Raw genomic sequence first — 22,131 nt, forward strand, 5'->3', positions numbered from 1 at the left:
GCAGAAAAGGGGGTAACCATGCCAAGAAAGAGGGTACTTTCCTACAATGAGTCCTTCAACTAGGAGCAGGAAAAAGAGGAGGGAAAGCTACACAACAACAGGTTGGGTGAAACAAAATGGCAGTGCACTTGTAAACTGTGTGGTGCACTTTGCCTTAATTTTTCAGTGTGGAATGTGCGTGGTAAGGTTCTAGGCATAACTTGGAAAACTGTTGTGAATTGCAAACATTAGTAAATGTACATCCGTGAGAGGTTATAAAATTCATGGTGCAGGTTTACTTATTTTCTGTGAATTGGTCACAGTATGAGGAGCAGCCGGTGAAGAGATTTACGCTGCTCATGTCCACTAAATCTTCTCTTGGGATAGGATTTTACCCCAACTTCCTACCGGCATTTAGGACAATTGTTTAATGCCAAATGCACCCTTGTGTCCAAAATTGACACCAGGATGCATTTTGCAGGAAGAAACAATGCTAATTACAGCAGAACACTATTGGCATGCATGATTGGTCACTCACTAAATATGCTCTTGTGGTTTGGATGTTTTCCCCCAAAATACTGATAATTACACAAGGAGGGGTAATCGCTTATTTATAGGTAACTCTGCATCAAAGAATAATGCACAATTACCAAAATTACTCTGATTACTCCAGTGTAATTAAAATTCAGCCCAGGCCTAATTAAAATCCAAGACTGCCTTTCCAACTTGGAGTCCTGCACCCAACTACCAAGTAGGTAATGCATTTATTAGGTGGGTGAAACAACTGAAGCCCCCCTGAGACAGCTGCCCCGTTTATACCTCTTCTCTAGTCAGCATAAGATTTAATTTTCTCCCTTCTGTCTGAGTTTTGTGTAAGCAATGATTGTTTTCTGAAATGTTCTATTTTTTAGCTTCCTCCAGACATGAACTCTGTGGGAGTGGTAGCCTAGGTACTGTGCAGTGTGTCTCATTAGGTAGTACAGAACGTCAGGGAAGGGTGGTCTTGTGTTATTCGTTTCTTGAAGTGCCTTGTGCCCTCTACAAAAGAGAGATCATATGATGTCCGAAACAGAGCTGGACAGCAAAGTTTCTGAAGTCCTTGCCATTTTTCATGGCAAGGAAACCAAATTTGGATAGCATTTTGTCAAGGCAGGTATCACAACTGCCATAAACTCAAGAAAACAAAAAACTCATCAGTAACACCCAGCATATACTTTCATATGATAATGGGCTCAAAGAAATCGATGGCCACGCGCAAGGGGCAGCTAATGTGGCAGGGCCCAAACATCCCCTCTAAAAGGTCCTCCAGAAAAAGAAAACCATACCTTCTGGTGAAGGAGCCTTTTGGTGACAACTGTGGCCCTGTAACCATTGTGTTCTACTTTAACTACATGTTTGAGAAGGGACTGACGAATGAGCAGTGTGAGATAGGCCTTTTTTTTCATGGTTAGCCCTCCACATTTTGCCTGGAAAATGTTGTGGTTTTGAACTGTAAGTGCCCTGGGCCCCAGCTAAACAGGTTCCCAAGGCCAGATCCCTTTACCCAAAACTGTGCTATGTTTGGCACTTCAACCACCCTTGTAAGTCCCTAATAAATGGTACCTCTGGTACTTGGGGCCTGAGTACTGAAGAAGGTCCCCCAGCACTGCAGTACCAATTGTGCCACCCTGGGAGACCCCCACACCAGCCTTTTGCAGACTGCCAGTGCAAGCGCATGACCTGATGTATTCAAAAGTTACAAACTCAACATCGCACTTACCAAGAGTGCCCTGTCCATTAACACTGCATGCACTATAGGTAAGTCACCCCTCTGGCAGGCCTTGCAGCCCTAAGGCAAGGTGCACTACAATACTTGCGAAGGCATATGTTTGCATGATCAAATTTGTCCCTACTGTGTCTTTACAAAACCTTAAGGCATAGTAAGTGTACAGAGGAGCCATAACAAGTACATGTGCTGGACACTGCTCAGTACAAGTTACCCAGTTCCATGATGGCTACTCTGAACCCTTGGTTGTTTGGTATCAAACAACTGAGAATAATAAATCCTCACTGGTACCAATGTTGGATTTATTATACAATATACTCGGGCCACCTTAGAGGTGCCCCGTAAAACCAACACCACCCTGGCACGGTTGCTGGCTAGTCTAAACCAGCCTGCCACCACCAGACACAATTCTGGATCCCTAGGGTGAGCGCTCTTGCTCTCTGGGACCAGAAGACAAAGTCCTTCCTGGGCAGAGGTGTCACACCTCCTCCCCCAGGAATGTGCCCTGCTCTGGCAGGAAGCTTCAAAGGCTATCTGCCTTTGAAGCATTGCTCCAGCCTTTTGCTGCTAGCAGTAGATGGCTACCCCCGTCCCAGACCCCCCTTTTGGCAGGAGGAACAGCGGGAAAACTCACATGGGATAGGGGGACTGAGCACCCTCAGCCTGCACCACCCCTCAGGTGTGGCAGACGAGGTGACCACTTCATTTAATTTTTCTCCATCTTGGATGGCAGGAAAATAGCCAACCAGAGCTAGGGATGTGACCCCTTCTCACGGTAAGTGGTCACATAGTGGGTGTAGCCACCAAAAGGTAAGTGGCCCATTGGCCACTACCAGGAACTCCCTCTAATGCCCAATAAATTCAATTTTTAGGGGGCATCCCTAGACCGGCAGATCAGATTCAGTGCATACAAAAAGACCAGTGACAAAGAAGACCTGAGGAGCAAGAACAGAAGCCCTGCTGCAGGAAGAAAAAGGCACCAAACCCTGCCTGCTGCACCCAGGACTCGACAATCGCTGCTGAGGGGTCGACTGGACAACAGATGTACTCTAAGAGACCCCAGAGGACCACCTAGCTTCTACAAACCGCCAAACTACTCCAACCCCCTCTGCCCCCACACTGAACCTTGAGCCTTCCCCGCCCTGTCTTGAAAACTACCCCAACCCTCCACCCACCCTAAGCCCCAAGACTTACCCTGTCCTAACAACAACCGCACCCTGTACTAAAAACTAGCCCGTCTCCACTCTAAACCCTAAAACCTACCCTGACCACCACACCCCCGCTCTAAACCACAAAGCCTAACCCACCCTGTCCTAAAAACTACCCCACCCCTGTCCTAACCCTAAAACCTACCCCACCCTCTCCTAAAAATGACCCTGACCCCCCACCCCTGCCCTGAACTATAAAACCTATGCAGCTCTGTCCTTAAAAATCCACCCACCCTCCCCAGCCCCACTTACCCAGCCACTGCGTCCCTCTCCTGGCTGTTCCTGCTATGTGCCTGAACCACGCATACGCATGGTCCCTTAACCACGCATTTGCGTGGTTCAGGCAAGTGTGGTAACGCTTGTGTTGCTCCGGCCGTAAAAAAGGCTGTTTCCCGCCATTCTTAAAGACTATGCAGCCGAAGGATTTCAGGAGGTCCATCCATAATTACATTTTGCTTTAAATATCAGATTTGCTTTATGGAGTCATCAACAGACTTTAATCAGTGTGTCATTGTGCTCCTGCAACTACTTGCCACATACCTAGATGTCATCACTCTAAGTTATAGAGTTTAGGATGCTTTCAGTGACCTGATTACATTTTTCCAGAAATACCTGCAGCACAGGGATAACAAAACGGAGATGTGTGTAGCTACAAAAGCCAAAATGAGTGCATGTTTTGTGATAAATAAACAGCACTCCTCTAATTCCAGCAGATAGTATTGTTTATTCAGACCAAGGTTCCCAGAAACCTTAGGCCAGTTGTACTAAGCATTTTAACAGTCATAAACGGTCCAGTTCTATGTTTGCAACCATTACATTTTTTTCTAAATACTAATCCCACTTTAAGAGTTGAAAAAGTAGCTTTTCTGATTCCTAAAATGGGGTATGGAATGGATACCAATTTAAGTATCTTGACAGGGCAAGTTATAAGTGTCCATTCCAAATAGAGAATTGGTATCATGCGCCCGACATCCAGTTTCAAAACACTGACATTTTACCACTACCTCAAACAAGATTATAATAACTTCACAAAGGGAAAGAGGTCCTGTTGGGACGTCTTCCCCTTTGTGAATATACAAAAAAAAGTTATTTAAGAGTAGACAGTAATCGAAGGAAAACGGACTGCACTTAAAAAAAAAAAAAGCTTGGTTTATTTAAAAGCAATGGCAGACATGTTGGTCTGTTGGACTGATGGCCGTAAGTCGCAGTGAGTTGCAGTTTGCAATCTACCTCATTATTATGCAGGAGGTAGGTTGATTCAGAATTCTAACAACTGACTTATTATTAGGAGGGTTCCTAAAATTCTTTATTAGTCTAAAAAATAGTGGTCTTAAAAATTGCAACGAGTAAATAGTACATCTGGCCATGTGTAACATTCATCTGATTAATCATGTCTTGAGAGCTTGGAATAAGGAGCCTTTCCCCTTGCAAAGCAAGACTCAGCAGTCCCATGTTGACATATGCAGATCTTGCCCCCAGACTGGAGTTTGGGCACAGGAATTATAGGTGAAATCTACAGCATAAGCTCCTAAGCTCCTTCACTGGCTCAAGAATGACTTGCTTGAGTGAACTGTTGATTTCTTCTTCAACTAGCTTCTGAATAATGAATGGTAGACCTGTAAAGTGTTGAGCCACTGGTTTTAGTGACTCATCAATGTGCAGTCAATTTGTCGATAAGTGAGTTTGCCAATGTCTTGAAACCGTTCGGGAACCATCTATGCTATCAAAGACCATCACCTTGGGATCATTTGATAGAGCACACGAAGGAGGCACATTTTTACTGCAAATCTGAAACTGTGGAGACATCCAGTGCCGGCCTCAGCTCAGTCACACGTTAACATCAAATTCAGGTGAGTGGGTGTCATGAGTGATCACAGGCTGAAAGAAGCCCAAGCACTTTTTTCAAATTTCATTTTAAGATTTATAGAGTGCATGGATACCCAGACAGGGTTTCCCATCATTACGCTACCCAACAGGCCTGGCGGGATTACCTAACTATTAATATTCCCAGAGTTTTTGAACAACCTAATTTATAATCTCTTCCGGAAAGCGAGAAGGGAGCGAGAGGCTCTCAGATCGGGAATTCCAAGGCTTTGGGCCCAGAAAGGAAAAATCTCTCCCTCCTTGCCAGGACCCCCTGATTCCAGGGACTACAGCAATGTCCAGGTTACTTCATCCCAAGTGCCGACTGGGTAGGTATGGTGACATCAGTGACCCAAGATATACCGGGCCGGAATTGGATAGACATTTATGAACATAACACAGTGCTTTGAAATGAATGCAGCGCTCAATTGGAAGCCAATGAAGTTTGCGCAGCGTACTTGCAGTCGGGTAGAACTTTGGGGGATGGAGTAGCAGTCTATCTGCCGCATTTTGCAGTCTGAAGACACATGATTAGGCTTGTCTTGACACCTAAAGGGAGGATATTTCCACCATCTAACCTGGAAATAATTAAAGCCTGGATGAACATTCTTTGGGCAGAGCTGGAAACGCAACCCAGAATTATTTTAAGCCATTTTAAGATGCCAAAACGGGTGGCAGCCACTTTAGTAATTTGGTGTCCCACGGATAATTCATTATCCATCCAGACTCCAAGAGGTTTCATTGAATTATAAGCATAAATGCACTCATTGGGTGGTATCTGTGTTTGGCAGTCACGTTATCTGACAAATCCAACATCATTCATAACATTAGTGGTGGCGCCTCTGTCCACCAAGTTAGGAATTTTTGCCCCATTTTCTCTCATATAGACCTTGAGCTCTGGGAGTTTCTCATCATCCTTGTGAGGACTTTTCCACAAAAGGAGAATACTTTTGCTTTTCTTGACTGTTGAGGGTGAACTGGATGAAGAATTAGTTCACACAACACCTCTGGTGTCTTGCTGTAGGGGCATATTTGCATTTATCTGTGTGGTGTTTAGGAGGCTTGGGTGATGAGGATGGCATGTTATTTGCCTTTGCAGATGCTTTGGTAATGTATGATCTTACATTACTGCATTTGCTTTCAGCTGCTGCTTAGGTGCTAGAGTCTGAAAGGCAGTATCCACAGCAATAACAGCGATAAGGTTTGGCCACAGGGCTTCCCCTCTTGATTCAACACACAGATTCTTCTGTTTCAGCTTGAAGCTTGTTCGTCCTCATGACTTCGGACTTCGGTCTACAGTTTTGTTCTGTGAGATGCTCAGGCTATAACCGTGGCATCTGCCAGCTCATATGGTTTACATTTTTCAATATGTGTCAGTCTGACCCTCCACAGATTGGAACATTTAGGGCCTCATGTACTAAGAATCAGTTCGGTAAATGTGACTGCAAATTGCACACTGACTTTTACCAAATTGATACTAATTTTGTCAACCAACCTATGTGTTAATTGGTTGATTTGCAAAGTCACCATTCATAGTGGGTTGCAATCAGACCTACTTAATATGCTTGAGGTAAGTCACAAATTGAAACACTACGATTGGCTACAGTCACAGGATTGTAGCCCTCTGGGGTCAGCAGACCACCATGTCTGTGATTGCGCTTCAATAAAGGAATATATATATTTTTTTTAATGCACCCCATTTTCCCTAGAGGAAATACAAACTTTTATTGGACCAATGTCTACTCCAAAAAATGATTTTTAAACATTCACAAAATGGAAGAGGTCACAAAACAGAATATTTTTCTTTATAGTAACAGTTCCTAGCAGCCGACAACTCCCAGGTGGTGGCGCTCGCAGTGACTCCCTTCACCAGGCCTTGAAATGAAGTGCTGTATTCATTCTTTGCTTGTTTTGCAGAAGAGTTAACATTTTACTGTAAATCTCTGAACATTTGCATAAAAACCCATGTTACGTGAGGACGCGGGGAAGCCGCAGTTGAAGCAGTCGGAGCTGTCCGAGCCGCCGGGCATCGGAGCCAGATGCAGGTTTTCAGTTTACTGATACTGCTGCTCTGTCCTCACCCCCTTAGTAGCCTCTGTGACCCTGCAGCTCTCTGCCTCTGTGACCCCGCAGCTCTCTGCTTCTGTGACCCTGCAGCTTTCTGCCTCTGTGACCCCACAGCTCTCTGCCTCCCTGCATTTCCCTGCATTCCCCCTACAACATGGTGTACATGTGCCGCATTGCGCCGTCTGCACTTGGCCCTTAGCGGAACGGGCCTAGTCGGTGTTCGGTTCTTGGCACCGGCTGACACTGATGTTGGCTGGTTGGCCGCGGACCGCTCAGAGGAGGAAGGAGGGCAGCGGAAGATAGCGGAGTCCGAGCCTGATAGACTCGCGGGGGGCGGAGGACGAGGGCGGGCAAGGAGGTCCCGGGGGGGGATTGCCAAGTTACGAGGCTTTTCCCCCCCGGGGTGTTTGGGGAAGTGGATTAGCCCAGGGCGCCGTTTGGGCGCTTTGGGCTATGGCGGGAGGTATTTGTAGGGGGCCATTTTGTGCCCCCGTCGCCATTTGGTGTAAGCCCCGGGTAGGTTGGGAGCATTTTTTCCAGTGGCGGGTGTCAGGTAGTTGTGGAGTTGTTTTGGCGTTTTGGTAGTCATAGGTGAGAGAAGTGGTGAAGTGCTGATAGCCAATATTGTAGAATAAGTGTAAAAAAAAAAATAAGAAAGAAAATTGAAGAGGAGTGGAGCGACGCCGTTGGTCGTACCTCGTTCCGAAGCGTCGCGAAGGGCCTGTGGTGTAGAGCATGGTGGAGCGTGCGGTTTTTCCGTTGTGCCTAGTTGTATTAGTGCAGAGTTATGGCAGCGGAAGCGAAGGTGCAATAAGCGCTCCGCTTGTTGGAAGAGGCCGGCCATCTGGATTTGCTGCGGTCGTAGGCGGCGGAGGCTGCCTGTCCCGTGAGGAGGGCAGTAAGCGGTGTGGCGGCAGCAGTTCTTGCATGCTCGCCTCCGCGCTGCGTGTCAGCCCTGTAGAGAGAGGTGAGTTCTTCGTTGAAGGGGAAGGCAAGGGCGCTCGGCGGGCAGGATCATGGGCGGGGTGTAGAGAAGCTTCGGCAGCCGCGTCAGGCGCTGATAAAAAAGCCGGAGGTGTGGCTGGGGAGAAGTAGGCCCCTCTACGAAGATCGCAAAGGGCTTAGTGGCAGGCAAGGGGCAGAGCTGGAGTCATCGGGGGATGACAGCCCCATGGAAGGTAATAGCGCGGGTGGTGGGAGGGTGGGGAGAAGGGTGAGGTCCCGTTTGGCTGAAGGATTTCTGGAAGAATTGTGTTCACCAGGCAGCAGCCCTGAAGGTGCTTTGGCAGGCTTGGGGGATTCTGAGGCGCACTGGCAGGACTGGGATGAGGAGATGCAAGGGTGGGGGGCTTGTTCAGCTCCAGGGAAGGGGGGTACGGGGTAGGGGATGATTCAAGTTTTTCTGGCAATCCCCCATTTCTGTGGGAATGGAGTGATGAGGATGCACAAGGAGAGGTAGAGGAGGACGGCATTACCTTAAAGGTGCGTCCTCCTCGGCGTACTTATGGAAAAGGTAAGGTTTCCAAGAAACAGTTAGACAGGGAAGCAGTTTCAAGTAAGTCAGAAGAAGTTAGAGAGGTCAGGGCTCAGGCAGGTATGGGGCACAGGGCGATGGACGACGTGGGAATAACTGGTACAACGGGCATTTTATGGCAGGGCAGCAAGACGGGACAGCAGGACCTGGGACGGGCAGGGAGGAAGAGAAGGCGGGGGCCCGAGTGGCTAGCCGCATGGCGGTGACGAGGACAGCGGAGAACATGATTGGTGGAGTTATGGTTGCTCCGCGGGGAGGGCGCAGCAGAGTGGGAAAATTGGACGGCTGCTTTTTTGATCTATGCTAGTGTATGTTGCAAGCGCTTCCCAGAGAGGGTGGTAGCGCTATTAAAATACATGGATGTGATTAGAAAGGCGCACTTGAATTATGGCGGTTACGCTTGGGTACAATACGATGAGGAGTTTCAAGCGCGTTTAACGGCGGATGACTCCGTTTTGTGGGGTGAAATTGACGCAGACTTATTGCAGCACACCATGGGTCCTGCAAAATTCGGGAAGATGGTTTTTACAGCTAGCAGCCTGCCCATTACGAATCGGCCCTTTCGGGAAAACAGCAAAAAGTGGGGCAGGAGCAAGCGCGACAGGGACTGTCAAGTCAGGTGCTTGCTGGGATTATAACAAGGGGCTGTGCACTCGGGAATATTGCAAGTTCCGGCACGAATGTTAGCGGTGTGCCGGGAAGCATGCAGTACTTCATTGTTATGCCCCTGGCAATTTTGGAACGTCGGGACAAAGTCAGGGAACAGCAGGTGGTGCCAGCTCGGGGACACAAGGAACTGGTAGGTACAAGGGTGGTCAGGGTGCTCTGGGAAAGGGCTCGTACGCCGGTTAGGCTGGACAGATTGCGTTTTTGGCTTGCTCAATACGATCATGAGGACGTGGCACTTCTGTTGTACAGTGGTTTCTGTGAGGGTTTTCGTTTGCAGTATACAGGCCCGCGGGTGCGTCGGTGGGCAGACAATCTATCGTCGGGCGGGAAGCAATTGTACAAAAAAAGTTGGACAAGGAGGTTGCTGAGGGGAGGATGGAAGGGCCGTTTGATGATTGGCCTTTAGATAACCTCATTGTGTCTCCGATTGGGGTGGTACCCAAAAAAGAAGCTGGTCAATTTTGGCTTATTCATTACCTCTCGTGGCCTGAAAGGGGCTCGATCAATGATTTCATTCCAGAGCAGCTGACCAGGGTATCCTATGCGCCTGTGGATGTTGCGATAGACTTGGTGGAGGTTTTTGGCGAGAAGGCCTTGATGGCTAAGACATACATAAAGTCTGCTTTTTGCCTGCTACCGGTGCACCCGGACGACTTCGAGTTGCTGGACATTCAATTCCAGGGGCGCTGGTATGTGGATAAGGCGTTGCCCATGGGTTGTTCCATTTCCTGCTCGTTATTTGAGCATTTCAGCACTTGTTTGCAGTGGATATTTTCTCGTGTCACAGGACACAAAGGGGTGACGCATTACCTTGATGATTTCTTTTTCGTGGCCCCACCGGATTTGGATCATTGCGCGGTCATTCTGCGGCAATTTCAAGACCTTATGGGGGACATGGGTGTGCCTCTAGCCCCCAAGAAAAAGGTTGGACCGTCTATGGTAGTAACCTTTTTAGGCATTTGTAGGAAGTTGGCTCTGTATGTACTATTTCAAAGTAAGAAATAGGATGCACAGAGTCCAAGGGTTCCCCTTAGAAGTAAGATAGTGGCAAAAAGAGATAATTCTAATGCTCTATTTGGTGGTAGTGTGGTCGAGCGGTAGGCTTATCAGAGGGTAGTGTTAAGCATTTGTTGTACACACACAGGCAAAAAATGAGGAACACACACTCAAAGACAATTCCAGGCCAATAGGTTTTTATATAGAAAAATATATTTTCTTAGTTCAGTTTAAGAACCACAGGTTCAAGATTTACAAACAATACTTTAAATGAAAGGTATTTCACTCAGGTATCTTAGGAACTTTGAATTATCACAATAGCATATACAGTTTTGGCAAAAATGGCAATAAGCTATTTAAAAATTGGACACTACAAAAATCAACAGTTCCTGGGGGAGGTAAGTAAATGTTAAGTTCACAGGTAAGTAAAACACTTACAGGGTTCAAAGTTGGGTCCAAGGTAGCCCACCGTTGGGGGTTCAAGGCAACCCCAAAGTTACCACACCAGCAGCTCAGGGCCGGTCAGGTGCAGAGGTCAAAGTGGTGCCCAAAACACCGGTTCCAGTCTGCCAGCAGGTAAGTACCCGCAACTTCGGAGGGCAGACCAGGGGGGTTTTGTAGGGCACCGGGGGGGACAAAAGCAGGCACAGAAAGTACACCCTCAGCGGCACAGGGGCGGCCGGGTGCAGAGTGCAAACAGGCGTCGGGTCTGCAATAGGATTCAATGTGGAGAAACGGGGGTCTCTTCAACGATGCAGGCAGGCAAAGGGGGGGCTCCTCGGGGCAGCCACCACCTGGGCTAGGAAGAGGGCCGCCTGGGGGTCGCTCCTGCACTGGAGTTCGGTTCCTTCAGGTCCTGGGGGCTGCGGTGCAGTGTGTTTTCCAGGCGTCTGGTTCCTTGAAGCAGGCAGTCGCGGTCAAGGGGAGCCTCTGGATTCCCTCTGCAGGCGTCGCTGTGGGGGCTCAGGGGGGTCAACTTGGGCTACTCACGGGCTCGCAGTCGCTGGGGAGTCCTCCCTGTAGAGTTAGTTTTCCGCAGGTCGAGTCGGGTGCAGAGTGAAAAGTCTCACGCTTCCGGCGGGAAACGTGTGCTATTTAAAAGTTGCTTCTTAGCTGCAAAGTTGCAGGTTTGTTGAACAGGGCCGCTGTCCTCGGGAGTTTCTTGGTCCTTTTAGATGCAGGGTAGTCCTCTGAGGCTTCAGAGGTCGCTGGACCCTGGGGGATGCGTTGCTGTTGCAGTTTTTCTTGAAGTGGGGAGACAGGCCGGTAGGGCTGGGGCCAAAGCAGTTGGTGTCTCCGTCTTCTCTGCAGGGCTTCAGGTCAGCAGTCCTTCTTCGTCTTCAGGTTGCAGGAATCTATCTTCCTTGGTTCTGGGGGCCCCTAAATACTCAATTTAGGGGTGTGTTTAGGTATGGGAGGATAGTAGCCAATGGCTACTAGCCCTGAGGGTGGCTACACCCTCTTTGTGCCTCCTTCCGGTGGGGAGGGGGTCACATCCCTAATCCTATTGGGGGAATCCTCCATCTGCAAGATGGAGGATTTCTAAAAGTCAGAGTCGCCTCAGCTCAGGACACCTTAGGTGTTGTCCTGAATGGCCAGTGACTCCTCCTTGTTTTTCTCATTATCTCCTCCAGCCTTGCTGCCAAAAGTGGGGGCAGTGGGCGGAGGGGTGGGCATCTCCACTAGCTGGGATGCCCTGTGGCGCTGTAACAAAGGGGGTGAGCCTTTGAGGGGAGTGCCATGTCAACTTAGTCATTTTCTCCCCACCAGCACACACAAGCTGACAAGCAGTGTGCATGTGCTGAGTGAGGGGTCCCTAGGGTGGCATAAGACATGCTGCAGCCCTTAGAGACCTTCCCTGGCATCAGGGCCCTTGGTACCAGGGGTACCAGATACAAGGGACTTACCTGGATGGCAGGGTGTGCGTTTTTCTGGAGAAGTTCAATGGTAGTCCATTGCGGTCTTGGCAGACAGTAGATTGGGATGTACAGATTTTTTCGGATGCGGTGGAGGCCTCCGGTTTTGGCATGTATTGGCAGGGGAAGTTTTGTGCGTAATCTTGGCTGGCGTCGTGGATGGGCGGGGGGAGGAGCATAGCATTCTTGGAATTGTTCCCATTGGTGGTCGCGGCAGTCATCTGGGGGCCGTTGCTGGAGCATAGAAGAGTACTTTTCAGAGTGGACAACCTAGCGGTGGTGCACGTAGTAAACAGGCAGTCGGCTCGCGATGCGCAAGTGCTGCAGCTGCTGCGCGTTTTTGTGCCACATTGCCTGCGCCACGATATTCAATTTAAAGCGAGACACGTACCAGGAGTGAACAATGACATTGCTGATGCTTTGTCTCGTTCGCAGTAGGAGCGATTCCATGGGCTCATTGCGGGCGAGCCCTTGTCCAGGACGAGGATGCCAGTGGCTTTATGGTCGGTAGGAGAGAAAGGATGTTCAGGTTGGTTTTGAATTCTTTGACTCCATCGACGAGACGGGCGTATGTGCAAGCTTGGCGGGAGTATAGGCAGTCGGGTGCGCGGTGGCATGCAGACGAAAAAGGGAGAGTGGATGAAGTTTTGTGTTTTATTATGGAGCTGGTGGAGAGGCTGCAGTCGCGGATCACTATTTCAGGAAAGTTGGCGGGCGTTCTGGGGAAAATCTTTCAGGGGGTATGCCCCATCCGCTGGTCAACTGGGACACCGGATTCTTGATGGTTGGGGCAAGGAGGAAGGGAAAAGAGGGGAAGGTAGACAGCCCATTTCATTGGCATTGCTAAAAATACTTTTGCAGAGTCTCTGGACTGTATGCTATGATGCGAGGGAATCTATACTATTCAAGACGCTAATGTCTTGGATGTTTTTCGGGGCGTTCAGGGTGTCAGAGCTCTTGGGATTGGGAAGCAAGCCGGGTTTGCGTTGGGATGAAGTGAATTTTCGGGGTCCTCTGTATTGCAGAGGATTCGGAGTTCGAAAACGGATCAGGCCGGTTTGGGTATGCATGTGGTGTTGCCGAGGTATCCGGTGCCTGATTTATGCCTGGTCAGATTGGGTAAGGTGCTGCAGAGGGTCAGGCACATGGGAACAGAAGTGTTTCAGCATCGCAACAGGAGTAAGGTAACGGCACACCAGCTTTTAGCAGTGCTGCGAGCGAGTTTGTGTTATGTGGGGCAGGATGCATCAAGCTTCAGTACGCATTCTTTTCGCATGGCGACAGAGGCCGGTTTAAGGGGATGGCGGACAGGGTGAATTATGCGGTTGGGGAGGTGGAGATCAGATGCGTTTAAGCGGTATGTGAGATATGGAGGTTCCGGATTGTGAATGATAATTAACATGTTTTTTTCCTGCTGCAGGTTCGGTGTCGGGCCAGAGACGACATTCCTCTCCATTTGGTTCTTCTGACATTCTTTTGTTAAGTGGGCACATCGACAAGCGGGGCGCACAGCTATTGGGGTTCTTTTGGGTTTGGATACAGACCGATATAGAGTGCGATGGTGTTGAAAAGGGGGAATGCAATGCGACCAGTTGCTGGGGACATTGCAGGCGGAAAAAGGACACTTGGGTGAGAACAACTTGGTGAAAAAGACAGGACTTGATGTGCTTAAAGCCATGAAAGCAGACTTGTTAGAGATCCGGAGACAATGGTACGGTTGTTATTTGATTTGGACAGCATTTGTCCTGCGTAGGATTTGGAGAGGTGCACGGAAACCAGGTGCGATCGAGAAGGCTCGGCGTAAGATTAATAAGGAAATGAAGGTTTTTTTGTAGGTCTCATGGCATTTCAGTGTTGGAACACGAGGATCTTCTTTTCGAGGATCGTGAATTTTTTAGGGGCGACAGAGTACACCTGTCCTTTATGGGCATGGAGTTGTACCTGCTCCGGGTTAAAGAAGTGTTGAAGGCGTTGTTAGGTGAAAGGTAAGGTGACTTATCTTGCGGCGCTACCCTCATTTGGGGGGGGGGGCAGAAAAAGGAGGGGCTCCTTTTTCTGGTGGTGGAAAATAGACAGTGCACAGAGCTATGACAACAAGGGGGGAGGACGGCAGAACCGACAAGGCATTGACAGGTGGAAAAGGACTGGACGGCAGCAGGACAACTCAGACAACAAGAGGTGGATATTCAGGGTTTTTTGCGGACTGGCATGCTCAGGGGGTGTACGAAGCAGCAGGAGACTATTAACATGACAATGGACTTTAGCAACTAATCAGTACAATGAAAAGGTTAATAAGAGGCCATGTGGTAAGGAATGGGAGGGAGGGGGAGGGTAGGCTAGGGGAGGGGGAGGTATGATAGGATAACTCGATGTGAGGTGTTAGTTTTGTGAGGCGCTTAGGCCAAGGGCAAAAATTTATGGTTGTAAGTGCACCTGTTTCCAATAAAGCGCCCTTTTACACACAATAAGGCGGTATGGCGTCCTTCTTCCCCAAGGAGGTCCCGGGGGGGATTGCCGAGTTACAAGGCTTTTCCCCCCCGGGGTGTTTGGGGAAGTGGATTAGCCCAGGGCGCCGTTTGGGCACTTTGGGCTATGGCGGGAGGCATTTGTAGGGGGCCATTTTGTGCCCCCGTCGCCATTTGGTGTAAGCACCGGGTAGGTTGGGACCATTTTTTCCCCACCCTCCCTTCCCCGGTTCTTTTTTTTTTTTTTTTTTTTTTTTTTTTTTTTAGTTATGGGGGTGGTTTTTATAGTGCAATGAGGGTGGTGGGTGGTGGCATAAGGGTCACCCAATTTGGGCCTTGTTGGAGATGGGTGCACAGGGGGGAAAAGTTTTTCTAAGAATGTCACAGGTGCAGGCGGAAAATGAGACATTGCACATGGCTATGACAACAAGGGGGGAGGACGGCAGAACCGACAAGGCATTGACAGGTGGAAAAGGACTGGACGGCAGCAGGACAACTCAGACAACAAGAGGTGGACATTCAGGGGTTTTTGCGGACTGGCACGCTCAGGGGGTGTACGAAGCAGCAGGAGACTATTAACATGACAATGGACTTTAGCAACTAATCAGTACAATGAAAAGGTTAATAAGAGGCCATGTGGTAAGAAATGGGAGGGGGAGGGTAGCATAGGGGAGGAGGGAGGAATGATAGAATAACTCAATGTATATTGAGGTATTCGTTTTGTGAGGCGCTTAGGCCAAGGGCAAAAATGTATGGTTGTAAGTGCACCTGTTTCCAATAAAGCGGCCTTTTACACACTATAAGGCGGTATGGCGTCCTTCCCCAACAGGAGCGCAAGCCTGCCGGTCACAGTAGGCCCAGTGCAGCAGGACCGGGAACATTAGGTGTTACAGGGGAAGTTTTGTGGAGTAGTTCCCACAGCTCAGGCTGAATCCCCTTGGTCGCGGAAGCGGCCCGCCTAGGTGCAACCGGGGGACGCTCTTGCTCCAGCTACCAGCCCACAAGGAATTAAAGGAAGCAAAGGGCTTGCATTTGGGAACAGCCCCACTTTGTGTGGGACCTTCCTCCCCAGCCTTGCCGCACATCTTTAGGCTCCCCTACTTTCCTACTCTCTACTCGTGGGGCATACATCCTGGGGAGGTTGGGCAGCACCCAACTGCCTACCAGCAAGAAGGAGAAGAAGTCTGCTTCTTCCCTTCAGTTAGGGAGAGGAAGCTAGCACCGACACAGAACAGGCTGAAGTGTCGGCAGACATGCTCGTGCCCCTCCCCAACCCTTTAGCTGTAGAATACACTCTGTGGGAGGTGTTCTCTGCTACCCGGAGTCCAGTGAGGCGGGGGCACTGTTTAAACAAGAGGAGACAGCAAATGGCAAGAAGTAAAGGCAGGCTCGTGCCCCTCCCCCACTTCCTAATTGCTGGTAACATCCATTTTTAATATGTACGCGGGGAGGTGAGGTGGCGTACAACAGCCTATCAAAGTATTCTGCAGGGTCCCTGTGGTTAGTGGTAAGGAGACCAACATCGTTGCGATTGGCAGGTACCATGTGATATAGTAAGGTCAGAACGCAAGCCACTCACAAAACCTGGACTTAAAAATAAAGACCCGCTAGGATGAGCAGGACTGATGGCTTGTCAACAAATCTGTTGAAAGCAAATGCAGGCCACGTCACCCACAGATATCGCCAATTCAAACACTTTTCTGGATGACAAGCTGTGCCAGTGTCAATAAATTCACGTTTCTAAAGGATCCTAGTGCAGTCATCATCTACGTGACATCAAAATGTCAAGGGCCTGCCAAAACGTTGACACGCCAAAAGTCGGTTCCCACATGCCCTGACCAACAGTCTAACTTGTATTTAAAAGAGGGTGTGCACACTACATCTGCAGATACGAGCGTAACGCTGCGGGATGGGGGTAGGTGGCATTATCACGACACAGGCCCAGGTCCATGTCCCAAATTGGCACCACTCCACGCTACGGCCTGAGCAGCAACTTGACCCAATAAGGTCACCAACCAGGTCACCTGCATAGGTGAACAACACAAGCAAGGATGCAAGTAATACAGATAAAGGTGCTGATAACTCCTAGCTACACTCAGTCTCTATAATAAACAACACGGACCTCGTACAAGTATTGGAAGTGAAGACCATCAACATGGATAGTCACCATGAAGAATGCACCCACTCAGTTATTAAACTCTTGAGTCTTAATTGACCCTGCCGCATAGTCACACCCAAGCACGGATGTCAAGTCGCCCAGAGAGGCTACACCACCCTCAGCGCAGAACCAGGCAGACGACGCAGCACTGCAGGCAAACAGTGATAAGAACGAGTTAGATGTGGGGAACCAGCACAACATGAACTACAACATCTTAAAGGTGGAAAGTATTTTGAACCTACATTCTTCACTACTAAACATATTACAAACCACTATCTCTGCTCTCAATATACAGTCAGACAAACTAGATCTTCAGGTAGAGCTTATGAACATCATAGCCACCGATATCTCCGGCATTAACTTCAAGCTGTAAAAATTGACAGAAATTATCAGCGTACAAGAAATAATGCCCCCAGTTCCGCAAGAAATCTGAAGTTGTGGACCAATCATTGATAAGCTCCAATACAGCCATTTTAACTAGTATTATAAATGAGCACATGCATTGTGATCTCAACACCGTAGGCTGGAACACTTGACCTGAAGCCCAAACGCTAGATGTACAGCAGGACTCTGAGCAAAACCACGCTAACCGTCCATTAGGAAAACACCTGTTAAACACAATGACTTTGGCACAGGCAGCCCAACCTTCAGACTCGCCTATTCCTAGGCCTACAGATCAGTACGAACCTCTAACCTTAGTACAAACAAAAAGACAGAATAAAAATGCTAGGAAGGAAAGAAGGAACGCCCGACATCAGGCAAAGGAGGATGGGTAGAAGTAAAAAACATGAAGATCTGGAAGCACCACTAAGAAAGCAGATGTATCCCGATTCATTTGATTCTTCACAAGCATCAGTGGATAGACTAGACACATTGTAGAAGGCAGGTGATACTATAATAATACAACCTGTCTCAGAATGGAGTGGGCAGGAGGGATACCGGGCTCATTCGATCCCAAAGCCCAATTCGCAAGGAACAGCAGATAGGATCGTCAAAATGCAGAAGGGACGTGAAACTACTGCAAAATCCTGGTGCTGAGTTGCCGGAGGGAACAACAAGTGTGCATTTTCAAAAACTCACGCAAACCCCTGTGCAAGCCAGGACAATTTTCTTCGGCCCAAAAATAAAATCTCAGCACAAGTCGAATTGGGTAACCGAAAATGCTCTTCCGACAAGCAACAAAGGCACTATAAATAGGGACAAATGCAATGAAGGCCTAATTTCCGCAGGATCAATCAATCAATCAGTACACTTGTAGAGCGCGCTACACACCCCCAAGGGTCTCAAGGCGCTGAGGGGAGGGGAAGGGTTCTGCTACTGCTTGAACAGCCAGGTTTTGAGAAGTCTCCTGAATGTCAGCAGGTCATTGGTCTGTCGTAGGAGCAGTGGGAGGGTGTTCAAGGTCTTGGCGACGAGGCGGGAGAAGGATCTGCCTCCGGTAGTTGTTCTTTGGATGCGAGGGACGGTGGTGAGGGCGAGGTCGGCTGAGCGGAGCTGGCGGGGTGTGGAAGGTGAGTCGTCTGTTGAGGTAGGCTGGGCCTGTGTTGTGTAGTGTCTTGTGTACCTGGGTGAGGAGCTTGAAGGTTTTCCTTTTGTTGATGGGGAGCCAGTGTAGGTCTGTCAGGTGGGGCGTGATGTGGCTGTGGCGGGGTGTGTCGAGGATCAGGCGTGCAGCGGTGTTTTGTATACGTTGCAGTCGTTTGAGGAGTTTGGCCGGGGCTCCTGCGTAGAGGGCGTTTCCGTAGTCAAGTCTGCTGCTGACGAGGGCCTGGGTGACTGTTCTTTTGGTTTCTGTGGGGATCCACCTGTAGATTTTGCGGAGCATGCAGAGGATTTTGAAGCAGGAGGAGACAGCGTTGACTTGCTTGGTCATGGAGAGTGTTGAGTCGAGGATGACGCTCAGGATGCGTGCGTGGTCGGTGGGTGTCGGAGCTGCGCCCAGTGCGGTTGGCCACCAGGAGTCATCCCAGGCTGAGAAGTTGGCCCGAGGATGAGGACCTCCATCTTATCCGAGTTCAGCTTTAGTCTGCTGTTCTTCATCCATTCGGCGACAGCCTTCATTCCTTCGTGGAGGTTGGATTTGGCGATGAGGGGGTCCTTGGTGAAGGAGAGGATCAGTTGGGTGTCGTTGGCTTAGGAGATGATGTTGAGGTCATGCCGCCGGGCAACGTGGTCTAGCGGGGCCATGTAGACGTTGAATAAGGTTGGGCTGAGGGACGATCCTTGGGGTACGCCGCAGATGATCTTGGAGGCTTCGGATCGGAATGGGGGTAGGCGGATGCTCTGGGTTCTGCCAGAGAGGAAGGAGGTGGTCCAATCCAGAGCTTTATCCCGGATCCCTGCGTTGTGGAGGCGTGCATGTAGGGTGCGGTGGCAGACGGTGTCGACGATGGTGTAGAGGTCCAGGAGGATTAGGGCCGCGGTTTCACCGTTGTCAAGCAGGGCCCTGATGTCATTGGTGGCAGCGATGAGAGCAGTCTCGGTACTCTGGTTGCTGCAGAACCCTGACTGGGATGGGTCCAGGATGTTGTTCTCTTCGAGGTAGTGGGTCAGTTGATGGTTGACGATCTTCTCGATGACCTTAGCCGGGAAAGGGAGCAGGGAGATGGGACGGAAATTCTTGAGGTCTTTCGGGTCCGCCTTTGGTTTCTTGAGTAGGGTGTTGATCTCGGTGTGCTTCCAGCTCTCAGGGAATGCCGCGGTCTCGAAGGAGATGTTGATGATTTTGCGGAGGTGGGGTGCGATGGTGGCGCTGGCTTTGTTGAAGATGTGGTGTGGGCATGGGTCTGACGGAGAGCCAGAGTGGATAGTGCTCATGGTTATGATGGTGTCATCTACGTTTACATTGGCCCAGGCGAGCAGGGGGTCGTAGTTGATGGCGGGTGGAGAGTCTGAGGTGTCGGTGGTTGTCTGGGTGGTCTGGTTGTTGAAGCTGTTGTGGATGTCAGTGATTTTGTGGTGGAAGAAGGTGGCGAGGGAGTCACACAGGTCTTGCGATGGTGGGACGTCGTTGGTGTTGGAGCAGGGGTTGGAGAGTTCCTTCACGATGTTGAAGAGCTCCTTGCTGCTGTTTGCTTGGTTGTCAAGGCGGTCTTTGAAAGAGGTCCTTTTGGCAGATATGATGAGGTGATGGTGTTTGCGGATGGCGTTCTGGAAGGCTGCATGGCTGTCTGCTGTCTGTTCACGGAGCCATTTCTTCTCCAGCTTCCGGCAGGTTTGCTTGAAGGTTTGGAGGTCCGGGGTGAACCAGCTGGCTCTCTTGCCAGTGCCTCTGTTGGAGGGTTTCTTGAGCGGGCGAGGGTGTTGGCGCAGTCATCGATCCAGCACCTGAGATTGAGGGCTGCGAGGTTGGGGTCGGTGGGTTCGGTGGGCGGGTTTGGAGCGAGGCCGGTGTTCAGCTGGTCTTTGATGACTTTGCTTCAGCTGTGGCAGGGGATCTGTTGGGTGCGGTGGTGCGAGGTGGGTTTCCTGAAGGTGAAGTGAATGCAGTAGTGGTAGGTCCAGGGGAGTTCGGTGGTGTGGCTGAAGGTGACGTGGGGGCTTGCGGAGAAGACGGGGTCCAGCGTGTGGCCGGTGGAGCGGGTTGGTGTTCTGACGAGTCCGAGGGTGGCGAGGTTGTCGATCAGGGTGGTAGAGTTGGTGTCGTTCTCAAGGTGAAAGTTCAGGTCTCCGAGGTGGAGGTAGTCTGAGGAGGCCAGGGCGTGCCTGCTGACGAAGTCGGCGATGGAGTCGCAGAACTGAGGCCGTGGTCCAGGAGGTCTGTAGATGAGAGTTCCTCTGAGGGCGGTGTTGGGGTTGGTGTTGATCTGGAAGTGCAGGTGTTCGGCATTGCTGAGGGTGTCGTCAGTGCAGGTTGTGACCCTGATGGTGTTCTTGTGGACTATGGCGATTCCGTCTCCGACTCCGTTGGTGCGGTCCCTGCGGGTAATCTTGTAGCCATCCGGGGTGGCTGTGGCGATGTCTGGGGCCAAGGAGGTGTTCATCCAGATCTCCGTTAGGATGGCAACGCCCAGGGCGGAGGTATGGAGCAGGTCCCAGAGTTCGACGGCGTGTTTGCGAGCGGAGCGGGTGTTCATTAGGATGCATCGGAGGTGGTTGCGTTCTGTCTTGGTGGGTGGATTGGCGGTTTGGAGGCTGGTGAAGCTGCAGTTCCGGCAGGTGAAGGGTCCTTGGGTGTGCTCCGGGGCGGCCAGGAAGCAGATGTGTGATCGCCCGGTGTTGAGTGCGAGGAGGGTGCTGGCGGTGTAATGGTGTTGGTCGTTGTGGCGGTCGCGGGGACCAGGGGTCCTGGTGCTGGGCGCGGACAGGTGCAGACAGACTTGCCTTAGGCACGCCTTCGGCCACGCAGCAGCCGCCGTATAAGGGAAGGTGGGAGGGAGGGGCAGCTGGAAGGCGGGGCGGCGAATGGGCGAGCAGGCGGGGCTGTAGGGACGCAGCGGTGGGAAGCGGGAGAGTGAGGCAGAAAAACAAGGCACAATAAAAACAAGGAAACAAAACAAAACCAACAAAAAGATACCGTAGCGATGCAACCTAGGGCCTACCACTGGCTAACAGGGATAAGGCGCAGGTGGTGGCCTGCGGGTGGAGGAGGGCCTCAAACCGCATTGGGCAGCAGCAGCAAGCTGGGGAGGCGGATGCAACAGGTGGTGCTGTTGCAGTGAGGGGAGCGACCTGCCTGAGGGCAGGGTCAAGGGTCACTCCTCTCACCGTGCAGCGGCTGCCATATAAGGGGAGGTGGGAGGGAGGGGCAGCTGGGAGGCGGGAGTGGGGTGGCGAATGGGCGAGCAGGGGGGCAGGGCCGCAGGGACGCAGCAGCAGGAAGCGGGAGAGTGAGGCAGAACAACAAGGCACAATAAAAACAAGGAAACAAAACAAAACCAACAAAAAGATACCATAGCGATGCAACCTAGGGCCTACCACTGGCCACCAGGAATGAGGTGCAGGTGGTGGTCTGCAGGTGGAGGAGGGCCTCAAACCCGCATTGGGCAGCAGCAGCGAGCTGTGGAGGCGAACGCAGCAGGTGGTGCTGTTGCGCGAGGGGAGTGACCTGGCTGAGGGCAGGGTCAAGGGTCGCTCCTTTCACTGCGCAGCGGGCGCCATATAAAGGGAGGTGGGAGGGAGGGACAGGGACGCAGCGGGGGGAAGCGGGAGAGTGAGGCACGAAAACAAGGCACAATAAAAACAAGGAAACTATATAAAACCAACAAAAAGATACCGTAGCAATGCAGCCTAGGGCCTACCACTGGCCACCAGGGATGAGGCGCAGGTGGTGGCCTGCGGGTGGAGGAGGGCCTCGAACCCGCGTTGGGCAGCAGCAGTGACCTGGGGAGGCAGACGCAGCAGGTGGTGCGGTTGCGGCGAGGGGAGCGACCTGCCTGAGGATGCATTGTTACACTGTCCAGCAATTCACTGGAGGTCAATTTCTGCAACACCGCTCAAAGGGAAGGGCTTTTTAAGATCTCCCCACAAAGTGGCAAGATCGTTGAAAAAAATTATGCCACAAGAACAGAG

At 50.6% G+C, this 22,131-nt stretch overlaps 1 protein-coding gene across 1 annotated transcript in view; it reads right to left on the reverse strand.

The window, feature by feature from the left end:
• The window catches only part of LOC138286979 (zinc finger protein 850-like), a 444,405-nt gene that overhangs the window by 248,272 nt on the left and 174,002 nt on the right, over positions 1-22,131 (reverse strand). Inside the window, exon 6 of the mRNA XM_069227343.1 lies at positions 16,926-16,987. Coding sequence (XP_069083444.1) covers positions 16,926-16,987 — 62 coding nt within the window. The remainder of the gene's footprint in view (positions 1-16,925; positions 16,988-22,131) is intronic.

This window comes from Pleurodeles waltl, chromosome 4_1, assembly GCF_031143425.1.
Source record: "Pleurodeles waltl isolate 20211129_DDA chromosome 4_1, aPleWal1.hap1.20221129, whole genome shotgun sequence".
Lineage (NCBI taxonomy): Eukaryota > Metazoa > Chordata > Amphibia > Caudata > Salamandridae > Pleurodeles > Pleurodeles waltl.